This window comes from Hyaena hyaena, unplaced genomic scaffold (genome assembly GCF_003009895.1).
Source record: "Hyaena hyaena isolate Hyena2069 unplaced genomic scaffold, ASM300989v1 scaffold_24, whole genome shotgun sequence".
In the NCBI taxonomy this organism is placed as follows: Eukaryota; Metazoa; Chordata; class Mammalia; order Carnivora; family Hyaenidae; genus Hyaena; species Hyaena hyaena.
In genome coordinates this window covers 45,822-73,029 of record NW_024080656.1, presented here as the reverse complement: position 1 = coordinate 73,029, position 27,208 = coordinate 45,822, and the positions used below count along the sequence as shown (strand labels likewise).

Sequence of the window (27,208 nt, the reverse complement as noted above, 5' to 3'; positions counted from 1 at the left end):
GTTACAGTCTACAAACGCACATATACCCTGAAATTTCTTCCAATTAGACTGTGTACTTCTTTTGGATAGGAGGGAATAGAAGGGCAATTAAAAGAGAGGTCCCTAGAATCATACGTGTGTGCTATCAAACAGTACATTTGCAGTTTAACCTTTCTGCATCTCATTGTATTCAGCTGATAGATAGCCATCCCAATGACTTCTGATAAGATTCCCAAACTTAGACATGGCCTAGAAGTCCATACACAATATACGTGCCTGTCCCTTCAACTCCATCCTAATTTGCTTGCTATCTCACTCAAAGACCTTATTTCAGTTCCTCCAAAGTTTCTGCTTTTGGTGCATCTGAGGTTTTACAAATGCTCTTCTCTGCCTGGAGCCTATCTCTGTGCTCTCCCACACACAAGCTGAGTGCACATAGCTCACTCCCACCCAGCCTTTCCATCTCGTTGTAAACCTTACTTGTTTAAGAGGATTCTTCTGACTAAATGATCAAAAATTATTCTGTCTCCTTTTTATTTGCTTGCATGCTTGCATAAAACCTCGTTCATTCCTAATACCACAAATGTTGGGGTGCCTGGTTTGAAATGAAAGAAAGGAATCAGGCAGACAAGGAATCCAATATTACTTCTAGACAACATGTCAGTTTCTGAAGCTATGAATATATTTAAACCTATTGCTTGGAAAAGTAACACAGAGCTCTGGCTCTTGGGACAACAGCCCATGCTAAAAGAAAGGGGACAAGCAGAGCTCATGTAGCCAGGCCCTCCTTCCAAATACACCCAATAAATATCACAGGGTAGTGTGTAGAGGTGTGAAAATGGGGGCAAAGAGAGGCTAGGAGGGTTAGAAACTCCCTCTGCATGAAGGAAAGATTGAGAGTAGGGGAAAAGCATTTCTTCCATTTTCAGTCAAAATGTATTAATATAAACCTCATGCTGGGGCGCCTGGGTGGCTCAGTCAGTTAAGTGTCAGACTTCAGCTCAGGCCATGATCTCACTGTTTGTGAGTTCAAGTCCCACATCAGGCTCTGTGCTGATAGTTCAGAGGCTGCAGCCTGCTTTGGATTCCGTGTCTCCTCTTTCTCTGTCTCTGTCTCTGTCTCTCCCTTGTTCGCACTCAGTTATTCTCTCTCAAAAATAAACATTAAAAAAGAATTAAAAAAAAAACTTCATGCAGTGACCATTTTTGAGGTTAAATACAGACAAATATCAGCAAATTCATATGGTTTAAACATACTCATACATGTATATACTATATATACATGTAAATATGTAAATGCACATGTAGGCATGCATAGATACACTATGTAGTATATGTGCCATATGTATACTATGTGTTATATATATCTGTATGTGTCTAATACCACATACATGTGCCATATATACATACATATTTGTGTCACAATTTGTGTAGTATCTGCCTCTGCTCTCATACTGCGAGTTCCAAAAAGATAGTGAAGTATGTCTATGTTTATCTCTGCATCTGTGACTCATCACATATTACAGCATCTACAAAAATTAGTTGAATGAGTAATAGTTACAAAGTATTTAATGCGTTGAGTTATTTTAAGAACTCAATAGATACTAGCTATTATGATGATCATACTGCTGCTGCTTCTGCTGATAAAACATTCTTAATATATTGGGTACTAACTTTTGACCTGGGCTGTCTATTTCTAAGACTTCCATTTCAGAAATCCATAAGCTTGTCACTCTTATAGCTTGTCTTCCACTGCTCATAATTTCAGGCCATGTCCCATAGTTGCAGCCTCCACAGCTCCGAAGTTATAACCTTAAGGAGAAACAGGGTGAGTAGAACTATAGCAGATTAGAGAATGTATGTCCTATCCAGAAAGGGCAGCCAGTTTTCCAGTTGGTTCAGACTTGCTTTGTGGGAATATGAGTTCAGAGTTGTCAGACATTCTGATTTTTTAAGAGAAGCTGAAAATCCGTATTTTAATATAAAGTCTTCTATATCTGGGAAACTAATTAAAAATCGCTAAACTCTATGTGCTTCTGAAAGATACATGGACTTCATGCTGCCCACAGCTAGTCTGTGACCTCTGCTTTTAAAGCAGTTGTCTTGTAGTATGAGATTTTATTAATCCTTTCCTTGTTTTACATCTTTTTTTTTTACTTTTTAAAACTTTCATTTATTTATTTATTTTTTTTAAATGTTTTATTTATTTCTAGGGGAGAGAGAGAGAGAGAGAGAGAGACAGCGTGAGCAGGGGAGGGTCAGAGAGACAGGGAGTCACAGATTGAAACAGGCTCCAGGCTCTGAGCTGGCAGTCAGCACAGAGCCCGACGCAGGCTCGAACCCACGAACCGCAAGATCATGACCTAAGTGAAAGTTGTATGCTTAACCGACTAAGCCACCCAGGCGCCCCACTTTTATTTATTTTTGAGAGAGAGAGAGAGCATGCCTGAGCAGGGGAGGGGGAGAGAGAAAGGAGAGAGAGAATCCCAAGAAGACTCTGTACTGTCAGTGTAAAGTTTAAAAGGAACCTTGAGATCATGACTCGAGCCAACACCAAGAATCTGTCGCTCAGCTGACTGAGTCATCCAGGCGCCCCTTGTTTATCTTGTACATGGGTATTATTCTATGCTTTTCAAATTCGTTTTTTAATAGCTTAATTTCATTGCTTTCTAGGGGATCTAATTCTAGCTGTTGATTTTGTATTTTAAAAAAATTTTTTTAATGTTTTATTATTTCTGAGAGAGGGAGAGAGACAGCATGAGCAGGGGAGGGTCAGAGAGAGAGGGGGATACAGAATCTGAAACAGGCTCCAGCTCTAAGCTGGCAGTCAGCACAGAGCCCGACGCGGGGCTCGAACCCACTAACCGTGAGATCATGACCTGAGCCGAAGTCGGACGCTTAACCGACTGAGCCACCTAGGCGCCCCTGATTTTGTATTTCTAACCTTTCTATCTTTTGCTTCTGTAAATCCCTGCCCCCTTTTGTTTCTTGTCAGAATAGCTGTCAAGGTTAATTATCTATTATAAGGGTAGCATTTTTAGCAGAAAGGGAAAAAACAGAACTACACAGCATTTTCAAACTGTAGTACAAATATGATTTTTTGGTGTGTTTAGTAAACTCAATTTTGGACATATATCTGAGAACAATTGACACAACAAAGTGGAGGTAATGATTTTACACCCTGTGAATTTATTTCATCAGCAAATCCATTGGACAGTAATTAGGGTCTCTAGAATTTAACAATCATCTTTCCTTAAGGAACTTTTTTCCAAAGAAAAATAAAATTAGATAGTTATGTTAAATAACCATAAACCATGAGACCTAAACTCTGACACAACACAAATCACTTAGAATTTTTATTATATACGTATAAAAAATGCTCTGAGAATTAGATGTAGATTTTCATCTAAAATCACACTGTTCTGTTTCCTTGACTTTTTGCAGAAACCTAGTGTAATCTTTCTAAAGACATTGTAAATGACAAGCTCAGCATGTGTTGGACCGTTGGATTGTCAGTGCAAGTAACTGAAATGATGACAATATAAACGTGTGGTCAGGTTCCCGAATACATAGGCAATGACAAGTCATACTATGACTACTGCCTGGCCAGCAGCAATTCATCTTAAGATAAGTCCCCATTTCAGAAGTAGTAAAGTGTAAGATATGTATCAGTATCAAAGAAATACTCTGATCTCTAGTACCTAAATATGTTCCTGAAATATTAGTTTCATAGGAAAACTTTCTATTTTTATTTATTTTATTTACATCCTATCTTTTATATCTTTGAAATTTTACAGGGCAGCAGGAGAGACAAAATTCTCATTAAATGGTACATTCTCAAGTTGTATGAGTAAATTTTTCTTCACATAATTGAGATCTTTAGTTAGATTTGGGTATCTGTGTTCTCTCCTGTGAGATACAACCCCTAGAGATTACGTACTCTTTCAGACCACAAGAGAACGATGAAGGCTTTGAGATCAGAATTTGGAGGTTCATGGGGCCCAGTGATTTTAAAACTGGCCCCAAAATTTGCTTCCGACATTTAGGTTTTTTTTTCTTGCTGCCACCAGCCTAATTCTAACCTTTTGCCAATTCATATCATGTTTTAAAATATTTAATGAGTTCTGGAAAACATATATATATATACATATATTTATTTATTTATTTATTTATTTTTGAGAGAAAGAGAGAGTGTGAGTGGGGGAGGGGCAGAGAGAGGGAGACACAGAATTTGAAGCAGGCTTCAGCCCCACTTCGGGCTCGAAATGAACTGCAAGATCATGAGCTGAGCTGAAGTCAGACACTTAACCGACTGAGCCACACAGGAGCCCCTGGAAAACTTATATTTCAAAATAAATTATTTCCAGAATCGTATCACCCTTTGGCCTAATTTAATTGACTGCATATTTAACACTGCTACTTTCTCTACCTTACAGTAGACATCCACCAGGCTGGTCCCTTGTAGTGAGAAAGTTAATAAAACTTTCAAAAACAACTCTTAAAACTTATAACAAAGTACCAAGTATTTAACCTAATGAATATAAGTATTTCAATTGAATAAAACAAAATTTATCCAAGGCCCTATGATGGGCACTTCAGGGAATTCAAACAGTAGTAAAAGATTCCAAGTACCCATAAATGTCAAGAGTGCTCCAAAGAGGTAGTGGAACTTCAGGGAATCCAAGGGTAGTAAGAAAAGCTTCTCAGTATCTGTAATGCAAAATCCCCTAACACAGCTACTCCAATAGTGGTACAAACAAGGGTCATTGGGAAAATCCAAGAGAGAGCCTGAACATAAGGCACATCATTTCTCCCACAAAATAGGCATCAGAAAAGATGTCTATCTGGCCAAAGCTTTAAAAGTTTTCTCTGAGGCAGAATGCTTAAGACATATGTGGGATTTGAATCCACATTATCTGGGTTCAAATCCTTTCTCCCTTACTGTTCTTAGATGAAATAAACTCTGTGTCTCCATTTCTTCACTGGTTAAGAAAGGAGGTAATGGTAGTATCTACCTTCCAAACCTTCTGAGAGTATTTAAAGTGTTAAAAATGTGTCATAGTGCCTGGTACCGAGAATCTATATATTCGAGGATTGCTACCCTTCTGGAATTACTGTACATTAATTCAAGCTGCAAATTACTTGAACTACTGGAGTTGGGTATAGGGCATGTGTACTGAAATAGCTTCAATCAGTCTTGGCTCAGGATATGTACAGAGGTCATCTGATGGAATTCGCTTAAAAATCAAGAAGATGAAGGGGCGCCTGGGTGGCTTAGTCGGTTAAGCGTCCGATTTTCGCTTAGGTCATGATCTCGCGGTTCGTGTGTTCGAGCCCCGCGTCGGGCTCTGTGCTGACTGACAGCTCAGAGCCTGGAGCCTGTTTCAGTCTGTGACTCCCTCTCTCTCTGACCATCCCCTGCTCACGCTGTCTCTCTCTCTCTCTCTTAGAAATAAATAAAACATTTAAAAAAAAATCAAGAAGATGAAGATATTTAAAACAGATTAAGTAATTAATGGAAGTATGAGCTCACAGTTGCAAGTGCCCTACGTTAGTGTAAGCGTCCTTTTCAAAAGCATTCAAAAAACAACTGGTAGAGATTACAAATGTACATATTTAGGATGAATGAGAACATATAACTTCTTAATATAATGCAGGTGGGAACTTGTGGTTTGTAATAAACATTCTGGGTGACAGAATCATAAAAGGATTCAGAAAGTTAGGTTTCTTTAAAAATTTAGAAGTGAAACTTATATGCTCTGAAAAAAAAAAAAAAGACAAAAAACTGATGATTCAAAATGTGGCTCTCCTGCTATTAAAGTTGCATGCTAAAATGTGAATAAGATTGTTTTATAAAACATGAATGGAATAGGCAGTTTATACATTAATATATACTTTTATTTAATTTTTTAAATATGTATTTTTGAGAGAGAGAGGGAGCAGGGGAGAGGCAGAGAGAGAGAGGGAGACACAGCATCTGGGGCAAGCTCCAGGCTCTGAGCTGTTTATTTCCTAATTGGTGTAAATTACTTGATCTCTATTTCTTAAGTTTCTTATCATGGGTCTAATAACACTCTCTTCAAGAAGGTGCTGAGATAATTCAGTGAGCTTTTGCAAGTAAAGTGCTGGGAATAGCAACTGACACCTAAATGCTCTTATAGGTATAACCCTGGAAGATATTAAGGAAAAGGAGGAGGAGAGAAAGGAGAGAGAAGGGGAGGACAGGAGGAAGATTACCACTGTCAAATTACCTCTTTCAGAAACACAGTGCATTCTGGGTAGGAGGGGTGGGGGAGCAAGAACCAAAGCCTGGCAAAGTATATAGTTACACCTGTTCTCTGACTAAAACTTGAGGAAATAAGGGTGGGAGTAGGTCATTTTGGAATAAATCCAAACTATATGGAAATTTCTGGGAATATATAGTCCAATGGCCCAGGCAGTAAACAGATATCATACCTCACTGGTTATGAAGTTAATTTTCTTGTATACTTTGCTTCCTGAATGCCTCACTGTGAGGGCTAAGTAATTTATAGTATATGAATCCAGCCTAGATGTGTTTAATTTATACACCATTGACTACTTAACCTAAGTCTCAAGTAAGCCTATATTTAAAAAATTAGAAAAAGAGTTCTAACCTGTAGAGTTGTTTTATGTCTACAACATACATATTAGATGTTTGGCTGGAATCTGATTTGATTAATAAACAATAACAGTACTTTTGACATATTTCCTCACATATCTTTTATTTTCCTCCATATGTGAAGGTTCTTAAAACCAGAATACATCTTAAAATCAGTGTATACAGTCAATGGGGGAACATTGTTTTTCTTTCACTTCCCAGAGCTATTATTAAATCATTGGTGTGCTTTACAGCTCTTAACTTTATTTCCCCTCAGCGAAGGCTATAAATCCAGGGGTTGTATTGCATTTGCTACTACTGTATTATCAAAAAGTAAGTGTTCAATAAATTTTCTAAACAATAAATTATTGAATGATAATCAGGGAACTAAGATATTGTTGCAAAGAGACACAAAGTCCCAATTAAGTTTATAAAACCTAACAAGTACTTGAGGCCAAAGCAATGTTTGGCGTTGAGACATACCATTACTAATGTAGGAGTTTTTGTTTATAACCCACATTATTCAGAAAAGGATTTAGGATGGCTTATGCAGATAAAAATAAATGACAAGTATGGGAGAAATCTTAGAAAAAAGCAAAAAATGAAAAAAAAAACCCAACCCCAACTCAACAGATTAAGAACCTAAAAGAAAGGCAGGAAAACCACATAATACAATTCTACAGGAATCCAAAGAAAAGATCATACTTGAGGTTTAGGAAATGTCAAGAAAACTTTCCTGGTGCAAACAGGGCTTGCTATGAAGCGTTTAGTTCAAAAGAAATGGGGATTTGGGGTCTCTGGAGCCTGTTACAGCTGCTTCAGAGTCTTCCCAGGTAGGAGGGTGCTTTTTGGTGGGAGGTGTTTTGGTGAAGATGACGCCTACAACCGGCCAAGCTCCTGGGAAGCCTCCTACATGCTGGCCCTCACCAATTATCTCATTTTGATAATAAGCTCACCACTTTCCCTAATTGCTTTACTTTTATCACTGGAAAGATAAGAACGTTTCATCTTTCAAGGGAGAAATTTCAGGTATAGTCTGTGAAGAGATGTTTATTTAAAAAAAAACAAACACCAAGGGTTTGGCCTTTGAACTCACTGGCAAACAAGTGGATTTTACTGAATCAGGTATTAGGAGACGCACAGGCACACTGGGAGGTATTTCTTTTTTTTCTTCAGGAGGGCCCCTGCCACCATATTGTCACGTCCAAGAACATAGTGCCAAGGTACAAGTCCAAGGGGCGCCATCTTTCCAGGATCTAACAAGCTCAGGTACCAGAAGGACTGGGGGGGTGGGGGAGGGGGCACGATCACCCCTCTCCTCCAGGTGAAAAAGACAAGGGGGAAATGAGAAAATCAGGGAATAGGCTGTATTCCTCAGGGTTCAGAGTTCAGGTCTAAATGGAATCACCTTCACCCCTTCAAGTTGTGTCGTTTGGCCAAGGTGCTTTGCTTCTCCGATTTCTCAACTATTAAACGGAGATGTCAGTCCCGCCCTCACCGACACCTTTTGGAGAATCCTATATAATGGGCTCAGGCTAATCTGCACGGAGGTTGGTAGACCAATTCCCGGGCCCACGGAATGCAACTTGACCAAGCAGCAGCCTGGGAAAACCAGCGCCCTAGATGAGTCTTCAGTTTGAGAAACGCTGAGGTAACACGGAAAGTACTTAGAGTAAGACTAACAATCAACGGTGGTGAGGTTCCGCCCATTTGGCAAGCAACCCCTCTATCAGCGCGCGCGGAAAAGCCGACTGGCCGGCAGGGGCCGGGCAGGGTCCCCCGCATCTCCCTCGGGGGAGGGTGATGCCCTCGCCGATCTTCGCTCCCGGACGCGCCCTCGCAGCTTCCCCAGCCCCTCCGGCCCGGGGGCCTCGGGGCCTCGGTGCGCCAGGTGGCGAGGGCGCCAGGCGCTGCCGGGCCTCGGCGGACTGAGTCAGCCGCCCAGCTATGCTGCGGAACCAGGACTGCCGGCTCGGCCGCCCCCGCCGTTGAGCCCCGGCTGCCCCCGCGCCCGGCGCCGGCTCCCCGCCCACGCGGCCCGAGAGGAAGCGGCAGCGGCGCAGCGCGAGAGCACCTGGGCGGGCGCCGGGCGGCGGCCGCAGCGCTTCCGGAGCTGCGCGCGGGCTCGCGTTCCCCGCGCTCCCCGCCTCCAGGTGCGGCGGCCGCGGCGCGCCAGCCCGTGTGACAGCGCCGCCCGCGCGGCCGCCGCCCGGCAGCAGACGCGGTGCGGGCAGCCGGCGGGGACCGGCGACGAGGAGGCCCCGCGCCTGGGACCGACGGCTGAGGACCGAGCGAGCCGGGTGGGGAGAGACGCCGGCGCCGAGGCGTCAGCGCCCGCCTCGCTTCTCCAGCTCGGCTGCCGGCGCACGAGGCGAGTGCCGGGGACCGAGGGTGGGCTGGGCTCGGCGGCGGGGCCGGGGCGAGGAGGGGCGACCGTCTCGGGCTGCGCTGCGGCTTTCGGGCACTTTCCGGGTGAATTTCCAGAGCGCCAAGTGCTCGGCTCTGGCTTCTGCCCCTTGGATTTCGCTCCCGCGTTTGGGCGTCTAAAAGGAAACCAGAAGCGGGTAAGTGATACAAAAACTCCTTACTAAGGAGATTTGGCCGGGGATGGTGAGAATCTGCGCACACAGCTCGACGACTCCTTCAGCACCCCGCACCCCGAAATAAAAAGAAGCTGTCCTTTAGCGAGTTTCAGGCACCAAGTTATTTACTCGGTAGAGATAATGAGTTTGCTCAGATCTCGGTGCTCCCCCGCACCCTGCTGGTTATACACTTTGATACGACCGGCTTGTTAATTAACTTTAATCACAGTCATTTGGCCTCCACCTGCCTGAACCCAACACCACACACCGGGTCCTGTCGGCAGTGAGTTTACTAGATTGAGCTCTTGTTTTAGTTTGGAGACAAGAATCTCTTGGGAGAAGGCGTGATCCATCTCATTTAGTAAAGTAAGTTCGCCCGGACTTGTTTTCTTAAACACTTTACTCACCTCCGTTTGGCGATCTGGAGTTCTTATTTTAGTTGAGGGAAGGCTTTGTGAAATTACGTTGTGAACTTTGTCCTTTGACAGTTAGAGTTAAAATAGAAGCACATTTGTGCAGAATCATGACATTTTTGGCTTTTGCAAGTTTGTGTAGTAATAGGAACTTTTTTTTTTTTTTTTTTTGGCCAGGTTGCCCTTGAAATAGGCTGCTCAGTGCAATATAGCCTTCTGGTTAAAAAAAGGAAAAAGTCTATTGAAAAGGAAACTATTTTTAAAAGTACATTTAATCGGATGTCACTGTGATTACCAATAATAGTATTGTATTTACAAGCTCAGTATTGATTTTCCCCGCACTTAAGCACTCTACACCCGCATGAGTTGATGGAACATTGCCCATAAGTAATTGGAAGATGAAGTTAGGGCTGTTTTAAAAAAGAAGCTAACTATTTTTTTTTAAGGGAAAAAGAATCATCTTAAACTTTCAGTTATGACTTCCATGCACTTTTACAAGAGAAATATTGACGGAAAATTCTCTTGACATTACGCTGTTTAATAAGACAGTGTAAAAAAGAAGGAAAAGAGTAAAATGGGTCATGAAACTAAGCAGGAACCTGGTTCCTAGCTCCCTTTTAAACACATGTTTTAACAGATACACACTTAAAGTGGGTCCTAACACCAAGAGTGTTTTATGTAGATTTGGTTTGTTAGTACTCAAAGATTTATTTAAATTAAAATGTACCTAGAGGGTAAGTCAGTTGACTTGTTAAAACTTATTTACGTGGGCGTATATGTGTTAGTATTTTTTCTGTCCTCTGTAAACCTGCCAGATATACTGGTTGCCAATGAAAGGAAACCTGATTGTGTGTGTGTATAATATACATACATATATATACATATATAATTTTGCTGATGGTGTATTAAAAGATAAATTCTTAATCATCTGATATTACCAGAAGTTTCTAACAGTATTAAGACTCATAGATACTCAGTTAATCCTTTTCAGTTCAACTATTGTTAGTTACTATGGTTAAGTACAAGAATCAGATTACAGTGAATTGCAATTTTCTTGGAAACTTTTACATTAGTACTATGAAACTATGAAGTTTAAAAACCCTAGGATTTAGGATTATGGGTTTCATGATGTCCAAGACATTTTCTTTCCTTTTTTTTAAAACTTAACGGAGGACCATGGGGGAGACGAAGGGGGGAAAGGGTGGGGGAAAGGGAGAGAGGCAATCCATGAAAGACTCTTGAATGCTGAGAACAAACTGAGGACTCATGGGCATGGAGGAGGGCATTTGTGGGGATGAGCACTGGGTGTTATATGGAAACCAACTTGACAATAAACTATTTGTAAAAAAGAAAAAAAATTTATACCCCACTTCCCTGCAACTTTGAGAAAGCTTGGTGAAAGATGTTATGAAATTGCCAAGTATTATGATGGTTGTTGCTTTCATAGCTTTCTTAGCTTTCTTTTAACAAGTGTTTTTTTTTTACTTCTCATTTATTTATGGACTCATTTATTGGATCCAATCTTGGCACTTGCTAAGTTGAGGGCTTTTTGGAATTCTCTGTAAAATATTAATTATGTAGAGAACTTTTTATTAATGTTAGAAATATTTCTTAGCTTTCACCAAATGTGAATTGATGAGAGATTAGAGGCTATGAGATGTATTTTTAATCCTTTCTGCGAAGTCCTGGATTCCTGTAGTTTGTTATTTTAGAAATTTTTTTTATTGGCCAGATTAAATTTAATGATGATTAAGCCATTTTACTCACTTATTTTCTTAGTTGAAGTCAATTGTATTCTCTTTACAAGGAATTTCTTAGTATACGAATAAACATATATCTTTACTCATACTGTGAGGAGACCAAGGAATCCTGATTCGGATCGGAGTAGTCATTTGGAGCAGTTTCAGAGGTAAAAACTACTAGTGAAGAGGTGGGAAGAATTATTTTCCTATCTTCTTCCATTTGTGTACAAAGTAGGTGAGTAGGTGAGGGATACCTAGGGAGGGACTAATAAGATGGTGAATATACCCTCCTGGTTCTTACAAAAATGGGGCACACAGGACTGTACAGGTTGTATTACATAGCTTTAGGAAATGGAAACATGGTTAATCAATTTGAAGTTGGAGAGATGATCAGGGAAGAGCAGAAGGGAAGTGGGGTCTGCATGCTGATTGTAAGGTGTCTTGGGCCCCTGGGAGTGGGGGGTAGGGGTGGGGATGGTAACCGTCATTGCTAAGTCTCTTTCATAGTATCTTGACGAAGTTCAGAATCCTTGGCCTGCTATTCAAGACCTCCATAACCAACTCCAGCTTCCTTTTCTGGCATCACCCTTTATTACTTCTTGAACATTAGGTCCAACTGTTCTCATCTCCTTGCTGTTAGAACCTGAAGACCTCTCTCTCGGTGCCCCTTTTATGGCATTTCTTCTGCTTCAGATGGTGCTGTCTCCATCGCCGTTTCTTCCTACCGCACCTTCACTGATCACTTCATCCTCAGAGCCATGAATGGCTGCATATTTCACTTGCCTTCCTAGAATTAATTTGAGATTTCTAGAGTTCTCTGGTACTCATGAAAGATGATGGTTCTACTTCTTTATGTAGTCAACAGTAAAGCAATATTTAAAATGTAAACCATGTGAAAGTCAAAGTCACAAAATTAGATTTTTCTTATTACTATTTATGTGCTTTTTTTGGGGTACCTCAGAGTTCCATTTTCGGTATTTTTTACTGGCACTTACCAGAGTGGTAAAGAAATGATTTTATGTGTGCTATTTTATTTTGCTTAATTCTGTCTAATCTTAAGGTTTTTAAACTCTTCTAGAGAAGACATTGCATCTTCATTTTCTTTATGGCACTTAATGCTGCTCTCAAATGAGAGAATGGGTGCTGAAATCTTGAACTGCAAATATTTCTCACTATTATTACTCTTGGAGAGTAGTTAATACTCCTCAAATATTTATTGAATGGATGCATGTAAATAAATGAGTCAGTAAGTTGGAAGACATTTGCTGAGATACCCTCTCTTCTTAAGAAAAAGACAGTAAAGGAACCAATAGGAGCCAGCTCCCAAATTCAGCTGGAAAAGAGGTCAGGATACTATTTATAAATGCAAAGAGAGGAAACAATTCACAGTAGGCTATTTTGAAACATCTGGTTGTTTAAAAATGAGACTCAAATTCAGAGAAATGGTGGGGTTTACATTCATACTAAAATTTTAGAATTAAAAAATGTTTAATAAGGTGGATATAGCATAAGCATAACTTTTGAAATCTTTCTGTTGAGCTGTAATAGCCTAATAGTTTTGACCTGAGTAAATTAAAGCTGTACTCAGGGCAGCATGAAATGGAACAGAATCCTGAAAAATACGTGCTTGTGTTCTTATCAAGAGATCTAAGTGGTCTCATTCTTCTTTCAGCTGAATGTTGCTGGTTTCTAGAGCAGGGAGCTGTCACTGGGCAGAAGCAGGTGCCCAGTGAGGGGCACACAGGTAGGGCTCCTCCACCAGGTTGCAGGCTTTGGCTTATTCCTTTTCACTGTCCCCACTTCTACTCTTTAGGAGCTCAACACGATGAAACCTTCCTGGTTGCCCAAGAATTATGGCTCTCCTTTAAAGATCTGTGGGTTAGAACTGAAAACCAGTTTCATACATTAGCCAATTAAAATTTCAGTGGACAGCTTGAAAGAGAAAGACTTAGTGAAGCTAAGGAGGGTATCAAGCACTTAAATATTGAGATTATTATCTAAAACACCCGACCCTAGGTATTACTGAACCCGTTGGTGACTTCTTGTGATAAGGAAGTGAACTATCACTTTTAGCCTTCACTGGATGTGGGAATGGATCCTGAGTTCTAGATTTTGAAAGAGTTGTATTTTTGAGATTGCACAGTAAATAAAATAATCAAAATATAATTTATACCAATCCTTTCTCCTTGATCCAAGCTGCAGAATGCTCTTGCCCAGGCTCTGGCTATGTTTAGCTCAAACCTCAGTTACTTTCCATCCAGCAGACACTAATTAAATGCTTATTGCTTGCCAGGGACTGTTACAGGTTCTTTATGCATGTTTACTCATTTCATCCTCAAAACAGTCATGTGAAGTAGGCACTATTGTCATGACAGTGGTGAGGCTCGGAGAAATAAAGGAAGTTTCCTAAGGTCATGCAGCTGGCACATGGCAGAGCAGGGATCACTGGTAATCCCTGTGCTGTGTCCTCTGGACCCTGTATTCCCTGTACTACTGCCTGGTGGAAGAGGGGATGGAATAGGTAGGGAAAACTCCCGGATGTGGTGCTAGATGATTGTAAGACCTGCACTGGCTTCTAAAGGAAAGAAAAAAGCTCTGAATACATACAGGGAATTCAGTTTGAATAAAAGCTGAACAGCTGGCCCAAACTTTCTAGTCTGTCTCCTCAGTTCCTGTTGTGGCAAAGACAAAGTAAAACATAAATAAAGCATAAAATTTGCCATCTTTACTATTTCGTAGCATATAGTTGGGTAGTAAGTAGATCTACATTGTTGTGAGTAGACTTCCAGAGCTTTTTCATCTCGTAGAACTGAAACGGCACACCCATGGGACAGCTACCCCCCCCCCCCCCCCCCCCCCCCCTCTCTACTTTCCATTAATTGGAGTACTTTAGATACCTCATAGAAGTGGAATCATGCAGTGTTGGTCTTTTTGTGACTGCCTTATTTCTCTTAGCAAAAAGGCCTCATGGTTTGTCCATGTAGCATACCTCAACGGTTCCTTCCTTTTTAAGGCTTCGTAGTATTCAGTTGTATGTGTACACTACATTTTGTTATCCATCAGTGAACATTTGGGTTGCTTCCACTTCTTATCTCCTTTGACATCACGTTTAAAGTTAAACCTTGAAAACCCTCATCTAATACCTTCTGGGACAGTACTTCAGTACTTTCTATTCTAGTCAAGCCGGGATTTTGTTTTTGTACACCATTGACTATTCTCTTGGTAGGTAACTACTTACTTTGGTTATATTTGATTATCTGATTTTTGGCTTCCTCTTGTTTTATATAGCACCACAGTGGCTGCCTTTCTGCAGTGATGGATGCAAAATAAGTTTTAATAAATAATTTTACATTACTTTTGCTTCGCATAGTAATTTCAAAGATCTTTTCCCCTAATTTGTCATTTTGTCTTAAATCCCACACAAGTAAAAGTAAATGAATGTTGGCTTTCTATGTTAGCCACTTTCATGGACACACATACCAACAGTCAAACTGAAAAGGTATATAAAACTTGAGCTTGCAGGACATGGTGTTTTGAAACAATTTTCTTAGTGACTATAAGTGCTTATGCATAGGAAAGCCAAAGGAGAGCAAAAATCTGAAGTGCTTGATACTACTCTTGTTAAATCTGTTTTGTAACTCTTAGGGGGCATCATGGTTAAGAGCACAGGTTGTAGAGTCTGACCCTTAGAATTCTGGAATTTATCCACTCTTTATCCACGCTGTGGTTTTGGGCATGGGACTTTCCTCCCAAGGCAGCTGTGAAGGTTAGTTGAGATCTTACATAGATGGTGTGTAAACATCTGCAAATATTGGCCATTAGTAGCAGTGTAAGTCTGAGGGAGTATGAAAGACAATGGCTGTGTTTTGATGTGTGGGGAGGAGTAGTGTTCAGGGCAGAGAACATGTCAGTGAAGGTCAGGGCCTGTGGGTGACCACAGTCCAGAGAGATGGCCAGGTTGAGGGAGCTAGGCTTCCTGTGTGGGATTTAATGGGGGTTGTGTCGCCACAAGCTAAGATATGTGAACGGGTGGTAGAGGAGTGGGGTGCTAAAGGACCAATTTTAAAGTATTTTGGCAGCTAAGCACTCAGGCTGGAAAAACAAGTTAGGATTCTGACTCCTGACCCATTGCAGTCTATTCTGTACCATGGGATGGAGTAATGTGACAACAGCGTATTTTCTCTAAAGTACTTCCTCTTCTACATGGTTGTGGGGACCAGTCAAAGTGGAATATATTGTCTTTATGAATACTTGGAGTGAATATCTTGGTATTAAACATGAGTTTGCTTGATAGGAGATACCATGATACCTGTTTCTTGTGATTGTATTGTGTAGTGAGGGAAAGGCAGAATTTAGTTAAGACCTGTGTCCCACACTAACTAGTTCAGCATGTTGTCCATGTGGAACTCCTTTAAGGGACTAGCTATTTCTCCACAATAAGTTTATTCTCAACTTGAAGTCAGGGACAGTTCCCTTATCATCTACAGTACTAGGCACCCTTTCGGGGTAACTGACTAGTGGTAGAAATTTAGAAGAGCAAAGGTGTACATGAGGTTTCTACCTTAGGTATTATCACAGGGTGTCATAAATAAACTTTACTGTCTACTGGTGCCACTCAAACATCATGACAGGCAAAAGAATTTTTTTTTTCACACATTTCTGGGTTTCCCCCAGGAGATAGTTTCACTCCATTGGGAACCACTGTTCTGGAATACAGTAAAGTCTCATTGTTCTTCAGATCAGTAAGACTTGTATTGATAACCTTGGAAAGTTTCATTATTCTTGTGGCAGCCTAGTTTCTTTTTGGTAGATGTTTTCAGTTTTGTGATTCTTTGATCATAAGCCTATTTTGACACATTTGCAGTTTCTAAACATTCTAAGGTTATGTTTCTGATTTTAAAAAAGGTGTACTTCAAAAATAAAGGTATGACTAAATTTATTTGTATGGTGCTGCTTTTTTTCCTCCTGTAAGACATTATAGTCAGGCAAATATCAGCACTGAATACTTTAATGACTTCATGGTTTCATGAATTGATCATGGTTTTCAGTTGTTTTCCTTCTTAGCTCAATGAGAGGGGGTGGGGTATGACAAAGCTTCCCTGGTGGTGGGTAATGGGGAAGGGCTCACTGGGGTGGGTTACCTTACCTGAGACATTAGGGGAGGGGTTTGGAATGCTTCCAGCTGACCTCCTGCCACGATTCTCCCCCCCGCCCCATTCCTAATTTGAAGATCTCTTTTAATGGTTACATGGATTGGGGGATTCTGGATTTGAATCCTGTTTCTGTTTCTGACAAGTTTGGTGACAAACTTTAAAACTATATGTATTTTATACTTTCTCTTTTATTTTTTTTAAGTTTACTTATTTTTGAGAGAGAGAAAGAAAAACAGAATGAGCAGAAGTGGGGCAGAGAAAGGGGCATAGAGGATCCAAAGTGGATTCTGTGCTGACAGCAGAGAGCCTGATGTGGGACTTGAACTCACGAACCATGAGATCATGACCTGAGCTGAAGTAGGAAGCTTAACTGCCTGAGCCACCCAGGCACCCCTATGCTTTCCATATTAAATACTCTCAAAGCTGTGAAGAAGTCTTCCTTTATTGAACACCTGCTATGTTCTTGACAGTGTTCAAACATAAAGGCTAGAGCAGGGAACAGTACACAGGATTGCTGCCCTCTCTGTCCACAGATACCAGGTAGTAACAAAGCCATAAAGAGAGTAAGAGTAGTGAGGCACAAGGCCACTTGTATGCAGATGGGGAGTAGGGAAGGCCTCTCTGAAGTGGCCACATTTGATTGGAGACCAGCCAAAGTGATGGAGGGAGCCATGAGCCATGAGTTGGGGAAGCAGATTTGAAAGAGATGTAAGGGTGAGAAGTGAGCTCATGAGGTGGGGATAAAAGTGAGGCCAACTTGGTGGCAAATGAATGTCCATTCCATGTCCATTCCACAGCCAGGAAATGTGAAGTTTGAGAGTCACAGGGAATGATGTGTTATGACTTTTGTTATAAGATGAATCTTTCCGACTGCTGTATTGAGACTGTACTGTGTGTATGGGCGGTAATGGGGGGCAGGACAGAATCCGTGGCCTGGACTAGGCTGTGAGCAGAAGTGGTGAGAAGTAGTTGGTAGAGGACAGAGTTTCAAGGTTGAGCCCAATAAGATAATAAGATAATGCATTATTAAGTGATCTCCAAGCCAGGCACGAGATGGGTACTTGTAAATGTTATTTCTCTTTTACTTCATCTTGAAGATTGGTCAGGATAGGATGGGCAGATGTACAGGCACATCTGTAATGCCAGCTATTTGTGCATTCTGTAAACATGTACTACACATACATCATGCACTGTGTTTCTAAATAAATAACTTGACTGGCATTTATTGGGCAGCTTATGTGGGCTGGTCGTCATCTTGGTAGAGTTATTAGTTTATTATGGGATAATAAAAAATAATTTTAATGGCAAACACTTAACATTCCTTGTGTTCAGTTAGTATTTTAAGTGCTTCACAACAGACCCATGAAATAGGTATTATTGTTACTCCTGTTTTCCTGATGAGAATGAGCTGAGGCCCAGAAAGGTTAAATGCTTGTCCAAGATCACAAAACTAGCAAGTGGAGGAACTGGGATTTGACCAGGGGTGTTCAGCTCCTAAATCTTGGATTTTCACTGCACCATCCCACTTCTGTAGGTTGCTATGGGATACATGGAATATGATTAAAAGCCCTAAGAAGTAAATGCTGTAGGAATACAGAGAGGAGGGTTTACTTATTCAGTAGAGACCGTGTGAAGGAAATGGCATTTGAGTTAGACTTTAAGTAATGGCAGAGGTTTCAGCTGTGGGAAGATATTGATGATAGGCATGAAAATAATTATAGTGATGGAACTGTATGTCTACTAAGCACTGTTTGAACAGTTAATCTTCACCAGCACTGAGATACCTTTGAGCGTTTGCATATTACGGGTAAGGAAACAAACACACAGACATGTGCCTGTATTTACACTGGTGGGAAGTGGAGGAGGTTGGGTTTGAGTCTGACACTACACCGATGGCAAGGAGTTGGGAGGGGTAGTCCTTAGGGGAGGAAAAGTAATGAGCTTAAGCTCAAGTGTGATGGTGTAGAGTGTATTTCGGAAATGTGAGGAATTTAAAGTTGTAAAATTTCTTTGCATATCCCAGTCATCTTTGGGGTGTGTTACAAGTACAGATTTCTGAGTCTGTTATCAGCCTTCATTGCTGCACAGAAGATCACAGATCAGTTCCTTGGAGAGCCACTGACCATGCACAGCACGCATGCCAGTGTGCCCAAGTGGAGGTCACACTGTGGAGGCCTTTGATCTTCAGTTTTAGGAGTACGCACATTCATCTCTTTTCACCCGATGTGCATATGGGCTAGAAAAAAGAACTGGATCTGAACACCCTTGAGTAGTCAGACAGTTAAAAAGCCTGGTGACTGGGGGATGGAGCCGACAGAGTGTAGCGAGGATGGTAGGGCCTGTGGGAGGGAGCCTCTAACATCTTGAAAAGAAACCAAGTTCATGGTCAGCATGTTGAGTGATAGCAGAGGTTTTGGGTAGAACTTTTGGTGTATTCATCCTTGATTCAGCCACCAGGAAGTGTATGTGTATACTCCAAGGGAAGGCAAGGGCTTTGTGTAGAAGATATTCATACACACATACCACAAAACTAACAAAACGGGCCTCTCAAGCACTTCTTCTATCCCTACTATCCTCTCTTATCCCTTAGACATGTCCTAAGCACTTTGCAGAGTTCTAAGATCCTAGTTATAGATGTATATAAAGAAAGGGAGGATTCGTTGTATTCTAAGAGATTGATAGGAAGCCTTCACAGAGAAGATTAATGCCTGCCTTCCTATTTAGAATTTTAAATCATGCATAGGATTTTGCAGAATGTTCAGATTTACAAGCAGATGGAGCATATGCCAAAGGTATGGGGCTATTAAATAGTTTGTTGCCTTAAGAATGATAATTAACAATAATGAGCTAAAGTGAGCGAAGGATGCTGGTAGAATGTTTGGCATGGTTGAAATTACTGTAGCTAGTACATAGGAACACCTACCCTGCAGTAAATAACAGGCATAGTATCTGGCACATAATTGCTGTTTACATCAATAGTAGCTGCTATTGTTATTATTAGGCTGAGACCAGACTGTGATATGAAATGGTAATAAGCTTAGACTTTATCCTGTTGAGGATTTGGAGGGACATGATAAATTTGGAGTTTTCAGTAGATCACTGATACATGAAGACCAGGCTGAGTGATTTGCTTAGAGATTGTTCTAATCCAGGCAGGAGATTCGAATGTCTGGACCATGGCAAGGGCAGTGAAGACAGAGGAGAGTATTAGTCAGTTCAGGCTGCTGCAACAAAATACCACAGAATATTTGGCTTAACAAAAACAGACGTGTATATTTTCACAGTTCAGGAGATGGGGAAGTCCAAGATCTAGGTGTTACCCAGTTTGGCAATAATTATTTCCATTTGTGATGTGCAAAAAAAAAAAAAAAAATTAGGTAGTGTGTTTATTTCCAAAGTAATCATATAGAGCAAGAGTAGTATATCTGAGAATTAGTTTTGTATAAAGTGTTGAAGTTTAGCATTCTGCTTTTTTATTTTCTCCTGACATTTTGTCATTTTGGGTGTGACAGAGGATACCCTGTTGTCAAAGTCATTTCCTACCTTGTATCTCTTGTCTGTATTTTTCTTTCTCTGCATCTACAGTGCTGCCCGAGGATAATGTGCTTTCCCTTTTTTTGTGTGTATGTGTTTGTCATTGTTTGCTGATATTTTTAAATAGTTGAGGCAATAGCTTTTGGCCTTTTGGCGGATAAGGCATGCAGTGTCTGAGTGGTGTCTCTTGGAGAGTTATTTTGAAATGTGATTTCCCAAGACAGTGCATTAACACTTTTTCAGATAAATTGACCTAGGTTGGGTGAGTCTCATTTTACTAGTTCAGCATATGTTATGCATGTTCTCTACTTTTTTTTCTTTTTGTGGAAACATAATATACAGGAGTGTGCGTATGTCCTACATTTTCACAAACTGAACACGGTCACAGAAACAGTACCTATAGATAAATTGACTTAAAACAATTTAATTATGTTGTTTGGGAGTAAAATGAAACTATGTACATCTGCTATGTATAAAGGAAGATGTGACCTTTAGACTTTTTTTTCTTTCATATTATTTCCTGTTACCTAATGTATTTACAAATTATTCAACCAGTTTTATCTTATATATCAATATTGTACATATAATGCTACTCTATTTTTGAATTGAAAATTATTAACCTGAGGAATATGTCCTAGCTGTGCTTTTTAAGAGTGTCTTTGCAGAAAAGGTATTATAGGGAAGAGTTGTTGTTCATATCTAGTTACTGTTAAGAAAAATTTTCTGAATTTTGGATAGATATGTGTCGTGTGGTCTTTCAGTGCCTTGTGTGGGGGTACTGTTTAACAGGCCCACCCTGGGGGTATATAATTCTTATCTTGTGCTCTACTTTCTGTTTGCTGTTTGGTTAGAGCCCTGAACTGGGAAGTTATCTGTTAGCTTATAGGTTTTTGTCTGGTAGAGAACCCCAGAGATTATGGTTCTATTGTCCTGAGGGCATTAACCAGTTTTTTAAAATCTAACCTACTAATCTTAGTCTAACATTAAAGTTTTTTCTGTCTAAACCTATTGCACAAATGTTTCTGGAAACAGTCTTACCATCTTACTGGTTCCTTAAGGAGTTGAATAAATTATTTGACACATGCTCATTTTATATTTGTGAGAAAGTTATTTTTGAAAATCATCGTTTGATCCCACCATGGCGTTTCTGCCCTGTATCCTCACACTTTCCCTAGAAATGGATTCTCTGGGGCACACAGAGTAATGGCAACGATTCTAAACTCTGAGTGAGCAAAAGTAATTATCCTCGTTTCTATTGTGTGTCCCCAGAGAAAGTTTATCATGTCAAACTAGGTTTTCATAACTAAAATATCCTAATCCATTAATATTCTTTTCTTTTTCAGGCTTAAGCACATAAAGCATTCACTGTGAAGAAAATAACATTTTGAGACATTAACCTGTTCCAAGTGACAGAGGAAAAACCAATACAGAAGTGCACTCTCATGTGTACCTCCTTGTACTGCTGATAACTCAGCTTAGTAATGAAGCCACCATTATGTCCTCAGTCAGTGAAGTAAATATTGATATCAGAGATTTCCTAATGAGCATTAATTTGGAGCAGTATCTCCTACGCTTCCGTGAGTTTGGTTTTGATACTGTGAAGGACTGTGCGGCAGTCGATGACAGCGTGCTGCACAAAATTGGAATATCACCTACAGGACACCGGAGGAGGATACTGAAACAGTTGCAGATAATCTTGTCAAAAATGCAAGATATCCCAATATATGCAAATGTTCATAAAACAAAGAAGGATGATGAGACTTCAAAGGATCACCATGTACCCTCCTCTGATGGGAGTAACTCTGTAGACCTTTCAGATGCAGGTGGTGTTCAGGCACCCAGCCCAACGCAGTGGGAGACTGTTACCAAAACTCTTGATCGAAATGATGTTAGTGTAGAAAATAGCCAGTCTCTTAAATCAGATGATAAGCTGTCTCTTCCTAAACACAACTTTCCCCCTCCAGAAGAAGAACCACACCCGAGTTTGAATTCTTTTCAGCACACTTTATTTGGTAGTGAAAATATTAAAGGAGAATCTTTGATTACAGAGAAAATTATGGATTGTGCAATCGAAGAGCAACAAACAAACAGAGCTGATTTGATCTCAGAAAATATGAGCCAGCTTCCTGATGCAGACTCTGGATGCCTTTCTCCCCTTGGCTGCTCCGTATCAGAGGCAAATTCTGGAAATGGAACTAATGCTTTATTAGAAAGATCACTGCCCTCCCCATTCTTTCAATTTCAAGGAGAGATGGTTGTAAATGATTTGTATGTTCCATCGTCACCAAGTCTAGTGCCCATGAGAAGACGTAGCAAGTTGGTTTCAAGACCATCTAGATCTTTTCTGCTAAGACACCGTCCTGTACCAGAGATTCCAGGGTCTACAAAAGGAATTTCAGGGAGGTAAGAATTTTCATGATGAGCTGTAAGTATTCAGTTTGAGTGAATTTAGTTGCTTTTAATGCATATTTTTAGGATTGGTAAATTTGACTTCTTAATATTAATTTGCCTATTCAGCGAACCTTTTTTTCTTCTAAAATGAGAACATGCCATTTCTCTTGTACACTATTTCCCAGAGTCTGTTTCTAACTTATAATTACCTGGGGCTCTTTAGTTTTCTTCCATTTAAATGGGGGGAAAGTCCCTTCTAATTTTACCTGGCAGTTCCTTCCCATGCCTTCCTTCACACCTGGTATTAAATTCTTCCATGAGGCTGATTCTTATATTTGAATTTCTGACTCTGTCTCCTGGCTGGATTATTTGTCCTTTGGCAGGTGCCACGTTTCTAATGTTTGTATTTCTACTGCTTGACACAACGCGTTGGCATGAATTTGTCATTCAAGATACATCTAGGGAGCACTTGCTGGTCATGGTGCTAGGTGCGGAGGTAGAGAGGAATGGAGGCATTTGAAGTGCAGTGTAGGAAACCGATGTAGAAACATGGTAACCGTACAGTGTGAAATCCGGTTCACTGCAACCGGAATTCTAAAGAGGGGCCCAGCAGCACGTTGGGTTGTTAGTACTTTGAGGTAACTGCCAAGTCTCAGCGCTGACTTAACAGCAGAGAGAACTTTCGTCCCTTTCTGAGGGTTACACCTAAAATAGTTGTGGTTTTCTTCAGGGTTGTGGTGGGATTTTTTTTTTTCCCTTCATTAAAAGCTAACGCTTGTCTCTGCTGGAGTCCTGAGGTTGTTCTACTGTTAACTGCTGTGGTACTAGATGTAATTATGGATTTCCTGCGCAGGCTCTAGGCTGGCATTTCTGCAAGAGCCTCCTTCCCTGCTTGGATCTGCTCTGCCTCTAATGCTGGTGCTCTTGCCTGTGGGCGTCTTTGGTAATTACAGTGCAAGATCCTGGTTGTATTTGCAGGAGAAAATGTGAAAGTTTAGTGTTTGCCAAAGAAAATGTGGCGTTTTACAGGTCTGTTAATTTAAGAACCTTTCATTAGAGCATAAACTTTTTGAGGGCAGAGGCCCTGCTTATTTTGTCATTGTGTCTTGGCATCCCTGGCGCCAAAAGCAAAGTCTAGTTTTTCCTTGGGAATCAGTAGTAATAGTGTCATTTATTAAACATCCTACGTGGCAGTTTGTTTTATAACTTCCTATGGGCTATCTAAATCTCTAATTGGCCCTGTGATGTAGGTATTATTCCTCCATTTCCTTAGGAGGTCACTGAGCCCTGGGTTGATTTTTCCAGGATCACATGAGTGGCAAACGGGTTTCATTCTAGTACATAAGGCTCCAGAACCCACCCGCTTTCTTAACCGCTCATTTAGGAAATATTCTTAAAAACGTTCATTGCAAATAGGACTGAGTATTACTCAGGAATGTAGAAGATTACCAACTTTTGTATGACACTTTAGTTTTAAAATATTTTGCTAATTTTAAACAAAGTAACTAAAGCGGTTTGCCATGAGTACACACATTAAAATTGTGTCTTTGGCAGAACAGAATCCTTTGGGGAGTCGTAAAGATAACTTCAGAAAAGAAACATTTGGCTTAAGTTTTAAACAAAATGTGCTATTTTTCATAAATTCTTGAGAAACTTGATGTTTTTTCACTTGGAAATATAAGCTTTATATCATTTGAAAGACTTGTAATTCACATTGTTTGTGAGTCTTTGAAAATGAGAATTGAAATAATGTTAAAATTAGTAAAAAACTTAGTCCCATAGCTGCATCATAGCCCTGCCAGGTTACCCCTCATAACCGTTCTTCTTTGATTATGGCGATAAATGGTGACTGTGCGTCTGCGGGGCTCAAATCCTACAGTGAGAAAATAAATTATTTTCAGACTTCACTTGTATTTTTCCTTGTGGCCCTGGCCTGAATTGCAAATAGCAATTTTGCAGGATTTTAAAATGTCATAACATGAGTTTAAAAATAAAACTGTGGATTATATAACCTGAGATTCTCTGTAATCAGATTACATCTAAATGATATCTTTAGTACATTTCTGGATGTACCAAATAAAACTATTTCTTTGTGGCCAGTGCGTTTAACATAATTTCTTTACTAAGCATTTCATGTATCTGTTAAAAGGTATATGATGTTGGATGGGTTTTCTTGGTGTGAAGCCTTCTGTTTCTCCCTGGATATCATTTCCTCCCCCACTGCCTCTTCCTTCCGTATTTATCTGACAAAATGGACTCTTTGGTCAAATGGATTATCTTTGTCCTTGAATTTGTTTTTCCTGAATTCCTTCCTGTGCCTTTTCTTGGAAGGGCTGGGCTGGGTGGGGCTATGGACAAATGAACCTCAGGCTCTCTTTTTAACCTCTCTCTTGAGGGCCAGGTCAGAACTAGGCTTGAAGAGCTAGCTCTTCCCTTATCAGTTTCACTTGGAGGTCTCCTATGGAGGCCTGCAAGCAAAAATGAGGTCTAGCATCTTGCCATTTCCCTGGGAGTCCTAGGTGTGTCCTGTAATTCTTTTGGGAGGATCCACCTCAGTGCTGAAGACAGGAAAGAACAAGACCTTTCAGCTACTAAAGAGGTACATTTCTTACCCTCCTTCCCTAAAGAACTATTTTATCTTTGGCACAAGTCACAATATCCTTCTCTTTTAGGTATTGTGCTTCTAAATGTTTTTAGGGAAGGGGAAATAAGGAAGCAGAGATGGGGTGCAGGAAGATGAAAGGTGGGGCCTCATGTGATTGGAGGACATCTGTTATAATTTATTGTTAAGACAGGTATACCATATTGACTGAAGGCTCAAGTCTGAAATCTAAACCTGAAGTCTCCAGTTGTCTTGGTACTTTTTATTAAAAATAGCAATCTTCAGTATTTTTCTCTAGATATACGTAGACACGATATAGACATTAGAAATGGATAGCCCTATAATAGACTTTAATGTTGAAAGATATTTAAGCAGAAAATGTACAGAAAAGTAAGCAGTGGTTGCGTGCATTGAATACAAAAAATATAGAAAGTCATCCTGTCTTTTTCGTGTTCAAGTAAAACTTGACATTTCATGTTATAGCAGAAAAATGCTTAGCAATCCAAAATTCCTTATATGTCTTTAAAATGTCTTATAAATTCTATGAAAAAATAGGCTGATTTTTTTCAATATTTGCAAAATTTGGATTTAATCTAAATTTTGACATATCAAAATTTAAGTAGTTAATAGTTTGATTTATTCTTAGAGAATAATGATACGTATCTGCTCCATATTTTTTATAAGTAAAATGACATTAGGTTTATACTTTTTATTTCATAATATAAAAAGTACCACTTTGTGTGGAAAAAAATGTGTTCTTAAATTCCAGTTATTTAACATACAGTATAATATTAGTTTCAGGTGTAGAATATAGTGATTCAGTAATTCCATACAAAACCCGGTGGTCATCACAACAAGTGCACTTCTTAATCCCCATCACGTATTTTACCCATCCCTCCACCCACCTCCTTTCTGGTAACCCTCAGTGTGTTCTCTGTAGTTAAGAGTTTGTTTCTTGGTTTAAGTCCTCCTCTCTTTTTTCCCCCTCTTTGCTTATTTGTTTTGTTTTCTTCAATTCCACATATGAGTGAAATAATATGGTATTTGTCTTTCTCTGACTTATTTTGTTCAGTATCATACTGTATGGTTCCATCCACATCATTGCAAATAGCAAGATTTCATTCTTTTTGATGATTGAGTAATGTTCCATTTTATACATAAATACCACATCTTCTTTATCCATTCATCAGTTGCTGGACACTTGGGCTGTTTCCATAATTTGGCTATTGTAGATAATGCTGCAGTAAACATCAGGGTACATTTATCCTTCTGAATTCATATTTTTGTATTCTTTGGGTAAATACCTAGTAGTGCAATTGATGGATCAGAAGGTAGTTCTATTTTTAACATTTTTATTTTTAATGTTCTGAGGAACCTCCCTACTGTTTTCCAGAGTGGCTACACAAGTTTGCATTCCCAGCAACAGAGCAAGAGTGTTCCCCTTTCTCTACATCCTCACCAATACCTACTGTTTCTTTGTTGATTTTAGCCATTCTGATGGGTATGAGGTGGTATCTTTTTGTAGTTTTTATTTGTATTTCCCTGATGATCAGTGATGTTGAGCATCTTTTCATGTGTCTCTTGGCCATCTAGATGTCTTTTTGGAAATTTGTCTATTCATGACTTCTGCCCCTGAAAAAGTACATTTTGAGCTGCAACTTTTGCTAGTTATTTAAAAAACTGTTTGAGGATCGTGATGTAGCCTTTTGTGTTGTAATCCTTCTGTAATTACCATTTATTCTTTTCCTAAGGACAGTTTTTTGGAACATCTTAGATTGAGACTTAAATATCTGTGCATTGTAAATTTCACATTCATAGTCTGTGCTGTAGTTAATAGACTGTCATATTTTCTGAAGTCAGATTTGTGTGTTTAGTTAGGTATATGTAACCTCTGGGCAGTTTTAAACTACTGCCTAATGATCATGTTTTTCTTTTGAATTCAGTTCTGTAGTGACCTGTAGTTAGTCCGTTGTAGTTAGTTTGTTATGAATTGCAAGAATTGCACTTTTTAAAAAACATTTTGTGAAATGATGGTCCATTTATGGTGTATAATTTTTTGGTGTGACTGCCTTGTCTAAGTAGTAGGTAAGTGTAGATCATAAAGGGAGATCTTTAACATTAATTAACCTTTATAGCACTGCTTTTCTTGGTTATTTTAGTGGTTTAAAATATATGAAAAAATAACATCTGTAG

General features: G+C 39.9%; 1 protein-coding gene across 1 annotated transcript in view; it reads left to right on the top strand.

Moving 5' to 3' along the window:
* The first annotated feature begins 9,527 nt into the window (after window positions 1–9,527).
* ARAP2 (ArfGAP with RhoGAP domain, ankyrin repeat and PH domain 2) overlaps window positions 9,528–27,208 on the top strand; it is a 58,851-nt gene continuing 41,170 nt past the window's right edge. Inside the window, exons 1-2 of the mRNA XM_039227055.1 lie at window positions 9,528–9,546; window positions 21,366–22,425. Of these exons, the coding sequence (XP_039082986.1) occupies window positions 21,518–22,425 (908 nt within the window). The 5' untranslated portion in view covers window positions 9,528–9,546; window positions 21,366–21,517. The remainder of the gene's footprint in view (window positions 9,547–21,365; window positions 22,426–27,208) is intronic.